General features: G+C 44.5%; 1 protein-coding gene across 3 annotated transcripts in view; it reads right to left on the bottom strand.

The window, feature by feature from the left end:
- LOC147429461 (lipid transporter) overlaps nt 1-20,784 on the bottom strand; it is an 81,453-nt gene that overhangs the window by 21,711 nt on the left and 38,958 nt on the right. For all 3 annotated transcript variants that reach the window (XM_086495723.1, XM_086495721.1, XM_086495722.1), the window contains exons 3-5: nt 2,758-2,849; nt 2,516-2,676; nt 2,285-2,436 (exon numbers count right to left, since the gene is read on the bottom strand). In XM_086495723.1, the coding sequence (XP_086351849.1) occupies nt 2,285-2,436; nt 2,516-2,639 (276 nt within the window). In that variant the 5' untranslated portion in view covers nt 2,640-2,676; nt 2,758-2,849. The remainder of the gene's footprint in view (nt 1-2,284; nt 2,437-2,515; nt 2,677-2,757; nt 2,850-20,784) is intronic.

Raw genomic sequence — 20,784 nt, forward strand, 5'->3', positions numbered from 1 at the left:
TAAATATGAGCCTTGGGGGCCCTCTCTGGCACTTTTTAGCGCGCAGATTGCACAGCAGGTGCTCCCCAGCTGTTGTACTTTGCGAATCAGCAGTAATATAAAGAAATACCGAAAGGGGCGCCAAGGTTTGGGGCCAATACTCTCTGCGGTGGAATTCCGCCGCTCCGTGTCACGTATCGTCTCTCTCTCTCTCTCAGTTCAGTTGTTATTGAAGTGCTAAAAGTCTGTTCAGTCTATTCTTTTCTATCGGCACGTGGTGCCCGCCTTGTGACAGTTTTAGGTTACATCCACTTTTTTTTTTTGAGTTTTAGAACAAAGTGTATCCACAGAACATAAAAATGAGTTCAAAGTTGTGATTTTTATTGTTAGATTATATTTATATTTCACTAAAAAATTGAAGTGAAGTATTTTCAAAATATACTTTATTGCAGATTGGATTCTATATTGCAGTCTTTACTATCTCTAGAGAGATGGCTTATAAGTCATTACGGAAGGAAATCTCTTCAATGTCAGCATGCACATTAGTTAGTACAAGTAGTCTCTACTCTCCCCAAAGCAAGCTTGATGATTGGGTTTCATGTCATGATCTCACAACATCTCTTCAATGGCAATATGAACATAAATTAAAATTGTGTTATATACACCATCTTCCTTTTATAAACAAGTGGACAAATTACGTTTTTCAGTGAATCTTTTCCTTGATTAGATATATGGATCGCTCGGTATTTTGTTTGCTCAGTGTTTGGTAAAACTCTTCATATGCCTATAAGTTGAACTGACTGTACAGTGCAAGAGAGGGTATGCAACTATTACCTGCCTGGACATGCATGTCCTGCTAGAGGCTCGCAAAGTGCCAAGCTAAATCCTAAGCTAAACTAGGACCGACGCTAGACTGTAGCACAAGCTTGTCCACGTGGCTCAACTAAAGTGCGCACGTGACACAAACCTTTGATGTGAAGACATTGTACGGTAGTCGTAGCATGTCCACATGGCAAATAGAGCCATGCACATGTGATCACTCTCTCTAGGCGCCCCAGTAAATTAAAGGGAAGCCAGTCCCTTATGAGGGTGCCAACAGGCTGCCTTTTGCCCTGCTGATTACAGATTTCAGCCCCGTCCCATGGTGAGAATCCGCTCCCATATGAGCCAAGAGTTTCCTTGTTCCCAGCAGGGTACAGAAGCTTTCAATAGTAGACAACTTGGATTGTTTCTGTCCATTTAAGCTGCTGATTTTCTCTGTTTACAACCCATAGAGGTTGTCGATGAGGCTGTATATAGCAGATAAGACCTCTGAAGAACCTACCCAGCGTGGTAGATTGGAGAAGAACTCGCAGAAATCCCGGTTCCAGAGTAGCTTTTCTGGGCTCCAAACCTTGGCAAGCGATGCTTTCTTGTTCCAATTATTTTCTTTCTTTATAATTTCTTCGAAGAGGAGCGAAAGAAAAATTTATAGCCTCTGAGGAAGTTCACTCCCAGATCAGAGTCAGATTCGTCCAAGAAGTTGATACTCTTTCCGATAGGGCTCTGTCCCTCAGGTCTGAGAGTTGTAGACCTCAAGATTCAGACTAGGGGCTCAAGATTCCCGCGGATAGGGCAAGTCCCTTAAACTCAAGAGACCCATCTATGCAGGCTAAGTCTAAGGTATTGAGAGATTCCCTCAAATAGGGTGTTAATCCTCAGATCCAGGAGCAAGGGCTCCTAAGACCATCGAGACAAAAAGAATGGAATGGTGTGCGGGTCTTCTGGTCCAAAATCTTGTGTCCGCTCAATTGTTCTCTCTTTCTCTCTTGGTCTCTTAATCTCGCAGTTGGGCTTCAAAATACGTGCCTCTACCACTACATCCTAGCTAAGAAGCAAAGTATCTTCAGTCCAAACAATGGAAAAGCGTCCATCACTGAGCATAAGAGGAAATAGGGGCTACATCCCCAACTGACAGGGTACGCTCTCCAAGCTGAAGGCACAAGCATCAGAGGCAAATATAGCTTCCTACATTTGTCACAGAACATTGGCATATAATTCTCTTTAAAAGTTCCCAAATAACTTTTGAACAGGGTGTGGAATAGCATAAAGAGTGCAACGTAAGAAATGGTTCTTTTGCCATTTGAAAATATCCTGTGGATTTTTACAAGAACGGGAAGGACTTGCACCGTGGTATTTTTGAAGAAAATTGAAACTAGCAAATCAGCAAAAATAAATCAAAACTGCATGGGCCATCTCCATTGATACAAAACCTGTGGCATTCGCTTTCAACAGGAGAAAAAACACTGCCACTTCAAGAACAAACCTTGCCAATTCCTCGTACAACAAGCATATACGTGCTAACACACCGTATAAAAGTGGCAAAAGCTTCTACTTTCACGCGCACTTGCAACAACAGCATATTCTGGGCTAAAATGTAAAGGGGTTCACTGAGAATCTCCATGATACATGATAAACCTGTAGAAAGAAACATCATATTATTGTTTGTCACCTATAAAGTCATAAAAAGCACAGTTTTCAACAGATGAATTCATACCCAAAACTACAAACGCGTGTGCTGACTCCCTTGATTTATTGAGTCCTTTCTTTTGCAAGAGAACTGCACAAGTTAAAACTGATAGCATTACACCAAGAGGAACGGTAAGCCAAGCAATTGCCATAAACTGATCCTGTTTGGTGGACTTTAGGTCTTTGAATCTGTCACAAGATGCTTAAGGAAGTCAAATCAAACAAGAGAAACTAAGCACTAATCAGTGAATAAACCAAAACACAAATCACCTTATTTCAGTTCGTAAGCAAGCTCTACGAAACCCCTCCCGACTCAAAAATAAAATTGTTGTTATCACAAGGTGAAACTGTATCGAAAAGACCTGCAAAGATGAAAGTGAAAACATAAGGCATTGATAGTTAAAATGGCCACTAGAATAAAGCAGACACACAAATACGTGAATTTCCTAGGCCATGAGCCTGGTGATCACATGTCTGCATAGAGTGTTCATCTACTTATGGCGTACATAGCCCTAATTTGATGGAGGACAAGGCTAGCACGCAAGCACAGTAGCAAGTTGACCTTCAAACGACATGGCAGATGGGTACTTAAATAATCACCTAGGTCTAGAAGTCCAGCGGTTATGGAATGGAGTGGATAGATAGATCAGTCAGTCACTTACATATGGCGTACATAGCCCTAATTTGATGGAGGACAAGGCTAGCACGCAAGCACAGTAGCAAGTTGACCTTCAAACGACCTGGCAGATGGGTACTTAAATAATCACCTAGGTCTAGAAGTCCACCGGTTATGGAATGCAGTGGACAGATCAGTCAGTCACTTATACTGCTGAAATCTGTAAACGAGCATCCAAGATGTGCGATTGATGGATATCTGCTACGCATGGTCAAGACTTGGGACACTGAAGGTTAAGATGAAGTGAAACACTCAGCTTAGAAATCTCAGAACGGGAGGGGGAAACAGCCATTCCCTCTCGCTATTAAATGACAACGGGACTCTAAATGGAACACAAGCTGCCATATCCATCATTTATTTGTTTGACATGATCATTCCTAAGAAAACAGGCCATTGGTTTATTTATGAATTCGGAGCTTGAGCCTTGAAGCAGCTCACAAGAACCTTAACACCTTAACCAGATGGCAAAACAAAAAGTAGTCGTTAAACTTTTTTGACAGCCCCATGTGGCCATGTTGTTTCTTGACAGCCCCATGCTTCTCATTCTATGTTCTCCAAAGGCTACACTTTAAATTTCTTCTCTCACACATGGAAGCTTTGCTTCGTTGAATATCAATAGCGGAAGGTTTAGCCGAATTTCATGCTCCACCTTATGCACGACATCAAGGGATCCACTGACTGTTGTAGCGATAGTACTTATTAGAAAATATTCACGAGTGATGATGTTAGAAAGGTCAAATATGATCAACATAAGACTTTCAGATGAAGTATCTTACAGTTTGTGATTGCCTGATCGATAGAGGATTCACAATGCTTTTCTCACCAAAACTAATGAAGTTGTCAACAAGTGATAACATCATACATGGCATGTCTACACCGGACATGGACTGTCACAAATGGGAGCGCGCACGAGCAATTAATAAGCTGAAAATAAATAGAACTTGATAGAGAAAGAAAAGGGAGAAGATCGACACAGTGTTGGGGACCAAAAGATGGGTTGGTTCCACCCCTTAAATAGAATCTTATTTAAGGCAAGAATCTTTTCACAAGCACAAGAACCGGAGAAAACCCCTCCGTTCTAGATTTCGGACTCGATAGTCATTTTCCTTCCTGTACGGGAACCTGAGAGACTAGCGCTAGCGCTCAACTCGGATACCTTCCGGTTTGTACTCAGAGCAAAGAAGCCTTGCAAACCGTCCTGGATTCCGTTTCCGGAATCCTCGAGCGTAGGCCATGGCTTCCTTGCTCCTTTCTCCATGTTGGAGTACCTGCAAAAACACAAACATAGTAGCAAAGATTCGTAGATCTTATGCATAGCCATCACGTTGCTCCTGGCAGGACAACCAACCTCCGTATGCAAACTAGTCGCAAGCACTTGCAATTCCGTTGCGGCAGAGTCTCCTCTCACTGGCACTGGCTCAACTACCGAGTGGGGGCGCTCCTACTGCTTTTATAGGCCCAGAGGATGGCAGGAATAGTTGAGGGGGGTGGTGCTTTTTCTGCCAGAAATAGCAGATGGGGGGCAGCTGAAAATAGAGAGAAGAGAGAGGAGGGCTGGCAGCAGGTTGAGAGAGGAGAGAGTGTCACGTGCACATCTAACCCTATGTGCACGTGGACAAGCTGCTTCATGACATGGGTTCAGTTAGCCTAGCTTAGGAAGTGTTCTGGCACTTTTGTGAGTTTGTTTGCAGACCGTGCATGTCCAGGCAGTTAGAGTAGATGCATATCCTCTAGTTGCACATAGCATGATCATCAGATTACCATCAGAACCCATCAGGAGCATTTTTACAGTGCACAAACCTGTTTTCCCTATTTTAGCCATTTTTCACTTATTATTAATAAGTGACTTTGTTGGGAAACTGGGTAGGGCAATTTGACTAAGGTAGTATATAAGAAAAGCTAGCCCTAGTGTTTTCTGGCAGAAGAGGCAACAGAGACCACAAAGTCTAACACTGCACCTTCTCAGCAAGACCCCTGTAAACAGACTTGGACACTCCAAGTCAAGATTCTACCGGGACTCGACAAGAATTCACTTCAAAACAGTTCACAGTTCACAATTGATTCGACACTAGCCCGGCGGAGTTCCGTGCCTAGAGATATTGGCCCCAAAGACTGGCGCCCCTTTCAGTATTTCTTTTTGTATTAATCTGCAACTCAAAGAACAAGGGAGCGGGAGGCTCTCACTCTTAGACTCTGCGTCCAGATGCTCTAAGAAGTGGGAGGCCTGTCCACTTATTTAAAGGTTACAAGGGATGCCCAAAAGCAGAGCCCCAAAAGCTGAAAATTAAAAGCCTTACAAAAAAAAGAATCTCCTCTCACTTGCTTAGTGAAAATAAAAAATTAAAACCTCTCTCTCTTGCCTTGCTACTGCGTAGCCAAAAGCAGCCTACGCATTCTGCTTTTTCGTACATTGTTGCCGCGTCAGCATTCCGCAATTGGCGCCGCTTTTTCTGGGCAGTCCGTATGGCAATGCCACGTCATCAGACAGCAAGGCGGGTGTGTGTGTACCGAGCAACCATGTGTGTACAACAACCACGTCACCAGTTTGTGACATACCCCCCTCTTGAAAGCATTGTTATCGCCCTCAATTACGCCTGCAAAACAAACAGAAGCCATAAACTGTCTTAGCAGACATTGGCTCTTAGTACCGAGGCACTAGGAACACACATCTAGCACATGTACCAATCGACTATCACATCACACATCACCACAAGACATCACTTGACATCACAAGACATACGTGACAAATCACATTCAACATTCATTCAGATCTCAGACCATGATTTATCGACAATGCAATTAGCAATCGCATCTAGATCCACTCAGGACCTCATAGATGCCCGATTGATTAATCCCTATTGCAACCAAGTCTATCGAGATCATTCAGACCAAAATGCTGCAGTCATTTCGTCTATCAATTCCTGCACTTAAACAAGTCAAGAACAAATCAGTATCATATTATCGGGAATTCCAATTCATGAAGTCATTACAGTAGAATAATGCCAGCTCTCAGTATCCCTGAAGCTCAATGAGACATCAGTGACTCTAGTATCAAAAGTCGAGGCATTTGTTGACAAAAGGAGCGGAGTAACTCCCCTCTTGTGTATACCCGCTGCACCAGATATCCGGCCAAGCTGAATTCGGGGTTCCATTAGAATAGACTATGCTAAACCAAAAGCTTCAAGGTAAAAATTCACAATCTAAGGAGTATCTGCTAGGTCCTCCTCCTCCATCCACTTCGCATCCAGTGCACGATAGTTCTTGAATTTAACCAAGAACCGCCTCATCGCTTTACCCTTAATCTTTCTATCTTTATGTGTCAATATCTGTTCTAGAACAAAGATCTCCTCGTTTTCTTCCACTTCAGATTGCTCATCAGGTTCCCCATCTTCGGGCACATCGCCTTTAAAAGGCTTTGGGAGACTCACATGAAAAGCATTGTGAATCCTCCAAGTGTCGGGCAGCTTCAGTCGGAAGGAGACATCATTTATCTTTTCAGAGATCTGGAAAGGTCTGTAGTATCGCATACTAAGCTTTGGAAAAAGTCTCTCCTCTCCCATTTTCTTTCTCAGGCATGCCTTCTCAAAACGTAAGAGCACCCAATCGTTCTCCTTCAATTTCAAATCGCGACGATGGCGATCTATTGCCTTTTTCTGTCTTTCTTGAGATTTCTGCAAAGCCTCGCGGACCTTGGTAAAAGCCGTGTCCAAGTCACGCGTGTACTCATCGGCTTTAAAAATCTTATCTTTCGTGCTAGGGTGGAACCTTCGCAGCACCTTCTATAATCTCAAATGGCGCCTTCCCCGTCGAAGAGTGTACCGTGTTGTTGTAGGCAAATTCCACCAAAGGTAAGTACTTTTCCCATTGAGTCTTCTGATCCGAGATGTAAGACTTCAATAAATCTAGTACCGCTGAATTGGCAATCTCAGATTGCCAATCAGTCTGCGAGTGGAAAGATGACGAGAACTGCAACCGCGTGCCAATGTTCTCCCAAATAGCCTTCCAAAACAAACTCGTGAATCTGGGGTCCCTGTTGGAGACAATCGTCTCGAGCATGCCATGTGATCTAAAGATCTGGGCCACAAACAATCTCGCCTAGTGAACCGGCTCGACTGTTTTCTTCACTAGAATGAAATGAGCTTGCTTGCTAAATCTATCAATAACAATCCAGATACCATCGTGACCACTCTGTGTTCTCGGGAGATCAAAAATGAAATCCATTGCAATACTTTCCCACGGGCAGGTGGGTATGGGCAAAGGCTGTAACAATCCCTGTGCTTTATGCCTGTCAAACTTGACCTTCTCGCATACCAAGCAACTGCGCACAAACTCGTCCATATCCTTCTTAAGTCTCAGCCAAAAGAAGTCTCTCTCTACCCCTTTCAAGGTGGTAGCAATGCCGCGGTGACCCGTAATAGGTGGACAGTTGCATTCGGTCATAACCTTTTCCCTCAACGACTGTGTAACGCACAACATGATTTTTTTCATGAAGTAGCCATCCCGAATGAAATATCCTGCTATTATTTTCCCATTCCGTATCCGAGTAAAAATATCTGCAAAATCTGTATCTGTGGCATACTAATCCACCATTTCCTCAAAGCTCCTATGATGAATCGCGGAAATAGCCAGAACCAACGGCTTCTAGGACATAGCATCTACCACCAAATTCTTCTGTCCCGGCACATGGACAATCTGGAAGTGAAACAGTGACAAGATGTTCGCCAACCGCATCTGCTTTTCTGATATTGGATTCTGCGACAAGAAGTAGCATGGTCAGTGAAGACCGTAAAATCCGCTCCGAGTAGATAATGTCGCCACTGAGTAAGAGCATGGATAACCACCAAAAGCTCTTTCTCATAAATTGTGCTGTCAATTTTGGCCTTGAGAACAATCGGCTCTCGTAGGCAATGACATGGCCTTCTTGCATTAAGACCGCACCCAGACTACGACCACAAGCAGCACAATATACTTCAAATGACTTTTGCAAGTCCGGCAAAGTCAAAACTGGTCCTGTAGTCAATTTCTCTTTCAATGTCTGGAAAGCAGTCACCTTTGTGGGTCCCCACAAGAAAGTAATTCCTTTCTGTGTCAAGATATGCAAAGAGGAAGCAACCTCTGCAAACTTTCTAATGAACCGCCTGTAGTACAAACACAAGGCCAAGAAGCTTCTAACTTCATGAACATTCTTCAAATCAGGCCAATCACGGATAGTCTCTATCATGGCCAGGTCCATCTGCACTCCTGCTGCTGAGACAATGTGTCCCAAAAAGTGTATCTCTGGTAGGAAAATTTCACTTTTCTTCGCATTAATCACCAACTTGTGATCTCGTAATGCCTGAAATACCTAAAGCAGATGTTCTCTATGTTCTGCCTCATCCTTGGAAAAAACAATGATGTCGTCAAAGAAAGTGCCAACAAATAGTCTGTACTCTCGAAAAATCTTGTCCATCATCTGGTTAAATATTGCAGGAGCATTGGTTAGGCCAAAGGCATCACCAAAAACTCAAATAACCCAAAAGTCGTCCGAAAAGTTGTCTTATAGACGTCGTCCGGCGCAATTCGGATTTGATGATATCCACTTTTCAAGTCGATCCTGCTGAAGCACAAGGATCCCTACAGTCGGTCAAGAATATCATTGACCCTAGGAATCGAAAATCTGTTCCTGATGGTGATTTTGTTGAAAGCTCTATAATCGATGCATATTCTCCAAGATCCGTCTTTCTTCAAAACCAACAACACTTGAGAGTAGTACGGTGAAGTACTAGGCTGGACAAGACCCTTTTCCAAGAGGTCTTTCACTTGGTTCATAATTTCTTCGTTCTGGGCTCGGCTCACACGGTAAGGTGGCCTGTTCGGTGGTGTGCTTCCAAGTATCAGATCAATGGTATGATCCTCAGGACGAGTGGGTGGTAACTCGCCTGGCAGGCCATCTGAGAAGCAATCGGCATGAGTGTGAAGAAAATCTTGGCGTTCTTTATCAAGTTCAGACATATTTGTCCTATTCTCATCATTCATCTCTCTCAAAAAGATCGAGTAAACAAACAGATGGATTTCATTAATTTTAAAACGGCCGAAGCCGATACAATAGGGACAGACTCGCCCTTAAGTTTTACATCAAGTACAATGGTTATGCCCTTCTCTGTAGTCAAAGTCGCTTTTCTCGCCCGATAGTCGACCACGACGTTGTTCTTGTGGTACCAGGGAATTCCCAAGAGGACATCACAACCTTCCAAGGGCATTATGTAGAAGTCCTCGTGCCCCAAATACCCCTGACAATGCAACCGAAATCTGCCAATGACAGGAGTAAAGGCTACGTCCCTGCTGGCTGCCGCTAGAACTGCCTCTGCTAGTGGTCCCATCCGATCCGGTGTGATCTCCAGCAGCGCCGCCAATTCAAGTGAAATGAAGTTGGCCTTGGCTCCTCCATCAAAGAAGTTAAGGGCTTCTTGGTCTTTCACTTTGCCCCATGCTCAGCAAAGATCTGTACTCTCGTCCATCATGCTTGGGTCAGTACCCACGCAATCTCAAACCAGTCGTATTTTCATCTTGCCTTTTCGTCCACGTTCCTCAGCTGCTCTCGGACCCTCAGGCCTGTCTTCATCCTTGTCACTCTTTTCTTTCGGTGCCTTTTTAGGGCACTTCGCGGAGATGCGCCCAATTTTCCCGATCAAAGATCCCCTCCTTGATGTAGAGAGCTCTCTCTCAAGGAGTGAGTTTGGGTCGTACATCCTTTTCTTTCTTTTTTGGGTTGCTCTTCCTCTTTCTACTTTCATTGTTCAAAGTTTGTTCGGTCCTTTGCGTCATGATTTTATCTGTGGGTACGTCAAACTACCTGAATGAATGGCAAAACCCCGTTTCGCATGACTCATCAGTTCCTCAAGGGAATCTGACTGTTGCTCTAAGCAGTGATCTCGGATCTCTATAGGAAGTCCCAAGGTAAACCGCTCAATCTGTTCTTTGAACGAGATCTTCTTAAATGAAGAGGCTGGTAGAAAAGAGCTCCAAAATCTCTCACAATATGCATCTAATGTATCCTTCTTGGTCATCCAAAGATGGTTCCAAGCAATTCGTATGTCGTGTTCGTACTCTCAAGTCAGCCAACAAGACATAAAAAGCCTTTTAAATTTCAGCCATTTAACTGGCGCTGTCTTGTTTAATAGAAGCGTGGACCACCAAGTTCGAGCATTTCCCTTAAAGTAAGAGGAAACCCTCCGAATCTTGGAGTGCTCTCAGTAACGCCCTCCAGAGAAAGCTATGTCAAATTACTGTATGAAAGCCAAAGCCTTCGAAGCATCTCGATAACCAGAAAACGTGTCAAATTTAATTGACTGTCCACCTTCTTTGAACTCTCGGACTTTCTTGCTTTTATCTTCCAGAAAGTCACACTGGTTGGCTTTATAAAAATTCTTCTTCTTTGCATAAAAGCCGCTGGCGTCAGAGTCCGAATTATCCGAAGACGAGTCCTCTGTAGAACTGTCAACAACTGGGTGAGATTTAGACTTCTTTGCCTTTTTCTTGCCCTTTCCGAAGCTTTGCTTTTTGCTTCGCTCTTTGCCTTTTCTGTCTTCTTCGCTCAAGTCAGAGGAGCTGGAAGAACTCTTAGAAGAAGAAGAAGAAGAAGAACTGGGTACTCCTTCCAATCGAACACGCTTCTTCTGCTTTCTTGGCAATGCAAATGTAGATTGATGACCCAAATAACCCCCGAAGTCGGTTCCTTTCTTCTGCTTTTTGTCGTGCTTTTCTATTTTGTTATGCGCGTCAAAAAGCTGAGAAATACGTGCATCAACCAACTCTTGCTCTGTATACATCCTTGGCGTAGGAGGTTTCTTCAGTGCCTGGTTCAGTGGTTTGCCGCCACTGAGTGCACCTCGTCGAAGGAGGTCTGGCTCATAAATTTTGCAAATTTTGGGTCCTTCACAAAATTTAGCATCATCTTTGTTGCATCGCCGATCAATCGTCGACGCTCCATCTCTTCAAGCTCCGCCTGAGTAGGCCTAGGTGGGCCGTACTCGTGTAAATCCTCTTCGTGATCTCTTCATGCATCTCTGGATGCAGAGGAAGTCAATTGATCTCTATTTGAAGCCATAAGTGCCGCGTAAAAAGGATCGGATTTCTCGGTAGGAGAGAAATCCGCAGGGCTCTGATACCATTGTAACAGACTTGGACACTCCAAGTCGAGATTCTACCGCGACTTGACAAGAATTCACTTCAAAACAGTTCACAGTTCACAATTGATTCGACACTGGCCCGACAGAGTTCCGTGCATAGATATTGGCCCCAAAGAGTGGCACCCCTTTCGGTATTTCTTTTCTATTAATTTGCTGGAGTGGGAGGCTCTCACTCTCAAACTCTATGTCCAGATGCTCTAAGCAGTGGGAGGCCCGCCCACTTATTTAAAGGTTACAAGGGATACCCAAAAGCAGAGCCCCAAAAGCTGAAAATTAAAAGCCTTGTAAAAATAAAGCATCTCCTCTCGCTTGCTTAGTGGAAATAAAGCAAGGCTTTAAAAAATTAAAAGCTCTCTCTCTCTTGCGTAGCTACTGCGTAGCCAAAAGCAACCCACGCATTCTGCTTTTCCGTATGCTGCTGTCACGTCAGCATTCCGCAATTGGTGCCGCTTTTTCCGGGCAATCCGTACGGCAATGCCACGTTATCAGACAACAAGGCGGGTGTGTGTGTGTACCGGGCAACCATGTGTGTACAACAACCACTTCACCAGTTTGTGACAACCCCCCAAGTGGGACACCTAGCGTTTTCAGCCATCACAATCAGCCTGGAGTTTTCAAGTGCAGATCAGCCCCAACATTTTGCAACTAGGAGATCAGCCTGGCGACAACAGATACCATAGCCTTTTTGCAGCAGACACCATCTTCAGCCCTAGCGTTTCGGGACAGCAAATCAACCTTAGAGTTTTACACATTTCCGACGACAAGACCCTTTTCTGCATCAGCGTCTCAGTTTTCAGCAGTTAGTGTCCGCACCGCAGCCCCCAAACCTCGCAGATCTCACCTTCCCGTAGCAGCTCCTCCCTGCACGGTCAGATTAGCAAGCCTTCGCAAATTCAGTCTGCTATTCGCAGATTTCAGCATCTGCATTTTCGGCGCACCGTCGTCGCATCGCCGTCATTGTCGTTGTCACCGACATAGAGTCAGAATTCAGCAGATACAAGGTTTGCAGATTTCAGCAATTAACGTTTTCAGTCTCCAACCCATCTCGTCGTCATCTTCATCGTCGTCGACATCGTCGGCAAGTCCATTGCACTGTAGAGATTTGTGCAATCAATAGTAGACCGCTCTCGCTATAGAGAGTGGGGCCCTTGGAGGAGGGTTTGACAACATTCTGGCATCGTATTCTTCTCTCTCTATCTCTCAATCTCAGCACCTTCATTCACAGTGTTTATCCACTTTGTTTGTGATCATTTGCACACTCTCACTAAAGGAACGGAAGGCTCTCCCTTCCGTAAGTAAAAGGAACCCTTGAGCACAATTCGGAGCACTCATCTTGAGCAAAGTTCAACATTCACTTCTGCTGCACCTTACATTGCTTTGGCAGTGTTCTGTATCACTCAAAGAAAGAACCATATAACTTTTTTTGCTTGTTGCGGTCGCAAGTAACCCAAGTCCACTTGGGCGTATCGATTCCTAATCGTGTTTTTGAAGAGTGACAAGAAACTCAAGAAAGAAGGGCTTGTCCAACCTCCCCTTGTTTCTCTTTTCACTCACTGAGAGCAGACCGAGTACTTAGCGGCAAGCCAATCGACGTGAGGTGGGAAAAAGCAACCTTGTTGTGAGCGCAAGGCCGCCAAGGGTTGCGCCCGCAGAAAAGAGAAGAGCTCGGGTAAGAGAAGATCCTTCTCTAACACACATTGCAAGCTAAAGAAGAACCTCAAGAACTCAAGACCCTTAAGAACCCAAGAACCACAAGAACCCAAGTTCCTAGTGAACTTAAGAACCCAAGACTTTAGTGTATGGTCATCACCCGAAGCGAAATGGATACTTCGCATGGAGGTGATGAGCATGGACGTGGCGAGAAGAATTTTCCCCACCAGGAGATTTTTCCGACCCTCTCCCTTCCCCATCTACGCCAACGATTGCACCAAATCCTATGGAGGCTTTGGTCAAGACAATGATGGACATGATAAAACGACAAGAAGCGCAACGCATCGCCTTGGAGCGCGAGCGCAAAGGAAGAAAAGCAGAAATGGATCGCGACCGCAAAGAAAAAAAAGCAGAAAGAAAGGCCGACTTGAAGTGTGAGCGCGAGCAAGCGCGCTTGGCCGCCGAAGAAAGAAAGACAGAATTGGATCGCGAACGCAAAAAAAGAAAGGCCGACTTGGAGCGTGAGCGCGAGCAAGCACGCTTGGCGGCCGAAGACAGGAGGGTAGTCTTGGAGCACGAGCGTGAGCAAGCGCGCTTGGCGGCCGAAGATAGATGAGAGGCCTTGCAGTTAGGAGTGTGAGGTGCAGAGAGACCAACACATGCAAGAGTTGGTCCTACAGGTACTCACCTCGAAACCCAAGTCAGTCATAGATGTTGGTGGTTCATCAAGTAGCAGAGACTCGAACTCCAACAACCCCGTCACATAGAAGATCCCGTTCAATAAGTATGACGATAAGATGGATGCTAGTGTTACTCATTCTTGGTTGCATCAATTTAATGCTTATTTTGCGACAACTAAGAAGACAGGAAATAGCAAGGTTTTTTACGGCAACCATGTATCTTGCCGGTGATGCCATTAATTGGTAAGAGGCACAGTTGGCCGCCTACCTAGAGGCAGCCGACAAAGACGCGCCCCTTTCCTTCAATTGGGCCTCAAGGCGCGGTTTATGCCACCACAGTACCTAGCACGGTTGAAGACGATTGGCACAATCTCAAGCAAAATAGTATGCCAGTTATGTTTTCCTCTAATTGTGTTTTGCAGCTCAACACCCAATTACGCAAATCAGATGATGAGCACAAGGAGGCTTTCATTTTCGGGTTGGACGACTATATTAGGTTTGATGTTTAAGTCCTCGTAGATCTCAACAAGGCGGTAGCGATTGCTCTTGCACAGGAGATGAAGCATTACTATGAAAAACAAGACTTCTCCAAGTACTACTCAGACTTCTCAGAACCCTCAGAACGGTAAGAATGGTAACTCCTCTAACCAATCTTCCTCTAGTCTCTCTAGAAAGAAACTCTCCATGTAAAGCTAAGGGTAAAGATAAGACAATTGCTAAACCTAAGCTCACTCCAAATGAAAAGACAGAACAAGAATTTTAGGAGGGTACATCACGTCAGAAGAACAAAGCATTTATTCTAAGGAAGGTCGATGTTATCATTGTATATCAAGGGTCATGTCACAAAGTGATGACGTGGCGGATAGCAAAAACCCTAATTTCTACTATAACAGACTTGGACACTCCAAGTCAAGAATCAACCACGATAGCACCAAACAACCACTTCAAAACAATTCACAGATCACAATAGATTTGCACTGGCCCGGCGGAGTTCCGTGCCTAGAGATATTGGCCCCAAAGACTAGCGCCCCTTTCGATATTTCTTTTTATATTAATTAGATCAAAGTATAACAGTGTGGCTAGGGTTTCACTCTCAGACTCTACGTCCAGATGCCCTGAGAAGTGAAGCCCTCTCCACATATTTAAAGGTACAAGGGATGCCCAAAAGCTTTTAAAATAAAAAGCATAAGAGCTCAAAAGCTCTTCTCTCAAGTTCTCCTTTTTTTTTGTTAAAAAAAAACATTCTCTTCAAAAGCGAAATTCGCATCGCTCATCATTTTTTTATTTTTATTTTTTTAAAAAAAAATTTCAAAGCCTCCGCGATTTCCGGAAATTAGGGTTTCTGCTATCCACCACGTCATCACTTTGTGACATACCTCCCTCTTGAAAGCATTGTAATCGACAGCAATGACGCCTGCAAAATTGACAAAAGCCATAAACCATCTTAGCAGACACTGACTGTTAGTACCTACGTACTAGGAACACACATCTAGCACATGTACAAAATCGACAGTCACATCACACGACATCTCAGGACATCACCAGACAACAGGACATCACATGACATTCAACATTCATTCGGATCTTAGACCATGATTTATCGGCAATGTAGCTAGCAATCACATCTAGGTCCAATCGGGACCTCATCGATGTCCGATTGACTAACCCCCATTGCAACCATGTCTATTCGAGATAAGTAGACCAAAATGCTGCAATCATTTCGGCTATCAGCTCCTGCACTCACAAGAAGTCAAGAACAAATCAGTATCATTATCAGGAATTCCATTTCATAAAGTCATCCAGCAGAATACTGTCAGCTCTCAGTATCCCTGAAGCTCAAAGAGACATCAGTGACTTTAGTATCAAAATCGAGCCATCTGTTGACAAGGGAGCGGAGTGACTCCACTCTTGTGCATCCCACTGCACCAAATCTCCGGCCAAGCTGAATTCTGGGTTCCGTTCGGAGTAGACTATGCTAAACCAAAACATCGAGGTAAAGTTTCACAATCAGAGAAGTATCTGCTAGGTCCTCCTCCTCCATCCACTTCGCATCAAATGCAGGAAAGTTCTTGAACTTAACCAAGAACCCGCCTTCGGACTTTACCTTTCTTCGTATCGTTATGTGCCCAAAATCTGTTCAGGATTGACTGTCCACCTTCTTTGAACTCTCGGACTTTCTTGCTTTTATCTTCCAGAAAGTCACACTGGTTCGCTTTATAAAAAATTTTCTTCTTTGCATAAAAGCCGCTGGCGTCAGAGTCCGAATTATCCGAAGACAAGTCCTCTGTAGAACTGTCAACAACTGGGTGAGATTTAGACTTCTTTGCCTTTTTCTTGCTCTTTTCGAAGCTTTGCTTTTTGCTTCGCTCTTTGCCTTTTCTGTCTTCTTCGCTCAAGATAAGCCTCGATTCAAGAAGCATGGTCGCAAGTCTCAACATCGCATGAGAGTCTTCAAACCGGGCGACAAGGACATCAAGTTCGAAACTTACAACGGACGGAGAGACATCTCCAAAGCACTGTCCTTCATCAGACAGTTTGAAGTCGCCTTTACCAATGGGCACTTCACAAAAAGATCCAAATTACGCCATGTGGGGATGCACCTCAAGGAAACGGCAAGTAATTGGTGGTTAGCCAAGATTCTGGAAGGTTCTCGGGCCAGAACTTGGGAGAGCTTCAAATCTGAATTTTATGAACAATTTCTTCCGCATGACTTCGAGCAGGACATACAGAAGGAATGGGACTGGCTTGCCCAGAAGGAACATGAAAGAGTAATGACTTATGTGGACAAGTATTGGTCGGTTCTTCTGAAGGTCACTCCCTTCATGAAGATTGCCGACGAGGAAAAGAAAAGAAAGTTCAAAGCGGGTCTCCTACCGCAGCTTCGAAAGAGTATGAAGGTGTATCCGCATGATACTCTTCAAAGGATGATGGAGTCAGCAATCATTGCTGAGGATTTGCACTCAACTGGGACGCCCAGAAAAATGGAGCATAGCACTTACCGTGCAAGACAAAGAGGGGTCTACGATGACCATGGGAGCGCCAAGGAAGAAAACGTCCTCTATCTAGGGACGATGATCATTCTAAGAAGCCAGAGGGCACTGGCAAGCGAACTAAGTATCTTTCTCCTACTCAACTTCAAACTTTCAGAGAGGAAGGAAGATGCTTCTACTGTGGCGAGAAAGGACATATGAAACCGGATTGCCCGCTAAAGCAGCAACGGCAAGAACAAGCCTCTACGAGGCAAGAAAAAGCAAGGAAGGACCCCGCACCGCCAAGCTCGAACTCAATCCCAGATGTTCAAGGAAACACAGAAACAGAGAAAGGGAAGCGTCAACTTCTGAAGGGCTGGGGGTCTTTGAACAACCAGCGAGTACTCATTCTTTATGATCCAGGATCCACGGATAACTTCATCTCCCTGGATACTGCGGAACGATTGTGCCTCACACCGGCTCAGCTTGGCACACCGGTTACATCCGGATCGGCATTCGAGGGGTTGACAACCAATGCAACTCCCGTGCAAGGACAGCTCAATCTTCGGATTGGCGAGTACAAGGACCGCGAATCATTTTTGATGGCACCCATCGAGGGATGTGATATCATCTTGGGTATGCCATGGCACTTTCACATGACACCTATTCCCAATTATGTGGAAAAGACCCTCACGTTTGATCATGGGGGTAAGAAAATAAAGATTCAAGCTGATGCAGGAGATTGGCAGTTCCCAATTGCAAGCCATATCTCCATTAAGAAAGAAATGAAGAAGTGTGTTTCTGCTTACTTGATTTTTGCACGTGAGAAGGATAAAACTAGTAGGGACTCTCTCTCTAGTTTGGAAATTAAGCGTCTTCAATTTATTGAAAAGTACAAAGATTGTTTCGCGGAAACACTTCCCCCGATGAACTCCTTCCGGTACGCCCGGAAGATCACCGCATAGATCTCATACCGGGTAGCTCGCCTCCCAATCAACCCCCTTATCAGGTGAGTCTTGCTCAGCAAGAGGAGATTCTGAAGCAAGTCAACGAGCTTCTAGAGAAAGGGTTAGTACGGCCAAGTGCTTCACCCTACTGCTCTCCAGTTCTACTGGTGCAGAAGAAAGATGGCACGTTTCCAATGTGCATAGACTATAGGTCTTTAAACAAGATCACAATCAAGAATCGCTTTCCGATCCCTCGGATTGATGATATACTTGATAAGTTGCAAGGTGCAAGTGTCTTTAGTCGCATAGACTTAAAGAGTGGGTATCATCAGATACGGATCGCCCCTAAGGATGTCCATAGGACTGCTTTCCGCACAACCTTTGGACTATATGAATTTTTGGTAATGCCTTTCGGCTTGACCAATGCTCCTGCGACCTTCAATCGCATGATGGACCGCATTTTCAGCCCGTATCGAGCTTTTACGGGAGTATTCTTTGACGACATACTCATCTTCTCTAAGTCAGAAGAGGAACATCGGAAGCACTTGGACTTAGTGTTTCAAGAATTGCGAAAGCATGAGTTGCATGTGAATGCAAAGAAGAGCGAGTTCTTTCTCTCAGAGATACACTATCTCGGCCATATAGTCTCTCACAATCAAGTGAGTATGGATCCTGCCAAGATCCGAGTGGTAGAAGATTGGCCTATTCCCACTATGGTACATGATGTACGTAGCTTTCTGGGATTATGTTCGTATTATCGAAGGTTTGTCCGAGGATTTGCTCATGTAGCAGGACCACTTCATGACTTGACAAAGAAGAAGATTCCTTTCAGATGGGGATCGAGACAACAAGGAGCTTTTGATCGGCTCAAGTACTTGCTAAGCCATGGACCTATTTTGATAGTGCCTGACTTAAGGAAACCATTTGAGGTTCACTGCGATGCTTCAGGCGATTGCATCGGAGCAGTGTTAAACCAAGAAGGCCATGCAGTGGCATACGAAAGCAGACGGCTGAAGGATGCAGAGTTGCATGCATCAATCTACGAAAAAGAACTCTCGGCTGTGATTCACGCCTTATCCAACTGGAAGGACTATCTTCTAGGAGCGGATTTTGTGATCAAGACTGATCACCAGAGTTTGCGGTATTTTCTTACGCAAAGGAAACTATCTGAAAAGCAGATGAGATGGGCAAACTTTTTGTCTATGTTTCACTTCCAGATCCTTCACACGGCTAGGAGTAAGAATGTAGTCGCAGACGCATTGTCTAGGCAGCCAAGGGTGAACGCTATCACTTCGGTGTATCACCAAGAATTAGAAGCACTACCGGATTTGTATCCGAATGATCCAAACTTCTCCACCATCTGGGGAAAGCTACATCGTGGAGAGAATGAGTTTCCCTATTCCATTCGGGACGGTTATCTCTACCACCATCAGGCCATATGTGTGGCGGAACCATTAAGAAAGAAGATCATGGATGAAGCACACGCTTCGCCTTATGCGGGTCATTGGGGTATTCTCCCTACGACCTTAGCAATGGAAAGATATTTCTTTTGGCCTAGCCTTAAAGCAGACATTGATAAGTATGTCAGGGAATGCTTGGTTTGCCAAAAAGTGAAGTATGATCGGCATAAGACGCCTGATTGCTACGACCTTTGCCTGTGCCTAATGAACCTTGGAAAAGTATTGCCATGGACTTCATCATGGACCTCCCTAGAACTCAGACTGGAAATGACGCGATCTGGACCATTGTGGACAGGTTTAGCAAGCAAGCACACTTCATACCAGTCAAGAAAACGATTAAAGCAGATCATATGGCTAGGGTCTTTCTAGCACAGATCTTTAAGCATCATGGAATGCCTAAGTCTATTGTGAGCGATCGAGATCCTCGCATGACAGGAAATTTTTGACGTGCCTTGATGGATAATCTTGGTACAAAGCTGAATTTCTCATCTACCTACCATCCTCAAACGGACGGGCAAAGTGAGATAGCCAATTCCACAGTATTGGATATGTTAAAAGCTTATGTGTCAGACCGGCAATCTGACTGGGAGAAATATTTGCCTCTTGTCGAGTATGCGTATAACAATACCATACACTCATCGACGGGGAAAGCACCTTTTGAGATTCTCTATGGTAAGCCTTTGCTTCCACCCATCCTTTTAACTAAGGATAAGATCTTTGCAGCAGATGAATTTGTCCGGAATTTGGACGCAGCCTACGGGCAAGTTAGGAGAGCTATTCTACGCTCTCAGGAAAAGCATAAGAAAGCTGCAGACAAGCACAAAAGGAATCTAGACTTAACAGTCGGACAGTTAGTCTTACTCAAGTTTGAGAAGGCAAGACTTAAGAAACAAGCGTTTCATAAGGGGAAAGTGGTGAAACTTTCTACCCATTATTATTGGCCGTTTAAGATTACTGAGCGAGTGAATGATGTCACTTTCCGATTAGAGCTACCGCCTAATTGGAAGATCCATAATGCTTTCCATGTCAGTTTACTCCGGCCGTATGTGGGACCGCCTTCAAGCCAGCCTAGTGCTGAGAAACCTCCTGAGGTTGAGGAAACATAAGAAATACTCCAACCGGAGCAGATAGTAAGTCATCAGGAGCGGTCTCTCAAGTCCGGAAAGATAACACGGAAGTATTTGGTTAAGTTTAAGAACTATTCGAATCTAAATGCTCAGTGGATGACGCAGGAGGAATTAGCAACTTATCCCGAGATACTGGAGGTATATGTCCAAGCACTACAGTTGAGGTCAACTGTTTAGAAGCCAGAGGGATGTTGCTAATTGGACTATTTCCTTATTTTAAATGATTAATCTCTTTTTTAGGATATTTTATTGTGTGCACTAGGAACTGTTAAAAGATTGTAGCTACAGGAACTGCCATCAAGAACGGACAACTCTGATGTGTCATTTGATGGGTGACGGTAAACATCGCGAAGGAGTTTCCGTAAGTTCGGTGGAAAGGGCCGGGTTACGAGTGCCCCTGATGCGTCACATGATGGGTGACGGGTGCATCAGTAAGGGGGCATCCCGTAGGCTAAGGAGGAAATCCGAACTGAGTAAGAAAATACGCGTAAGAACGCAAGCACAAGAATAAAGATGGGTTCAATGAAGCTTTTTACGAAAAGCAGAAACATTCGCGGGAGGGCAGATGTTTTCCCGCGAGGAATCTGTGTCTGCATTGCATCTGTGTCGTGTCCTGCACC

The sequence above is a fragment of the Adiantum capillus-veneris genome, chromosome 22, assembly GCF_014529385.1.
Source record: "Adiantum capillus-veneris isolate H3 chromosome 22, ASM1452938v2, whole genome shotgun sequence".
Classification (NCBI taxonomy): Eukaryota; Viridiplantae; Streptophyta; class Polypodiopsida; order Polypodiales; family Pteridaceae; genus Adiantum; species Adiantum capillus-veneris.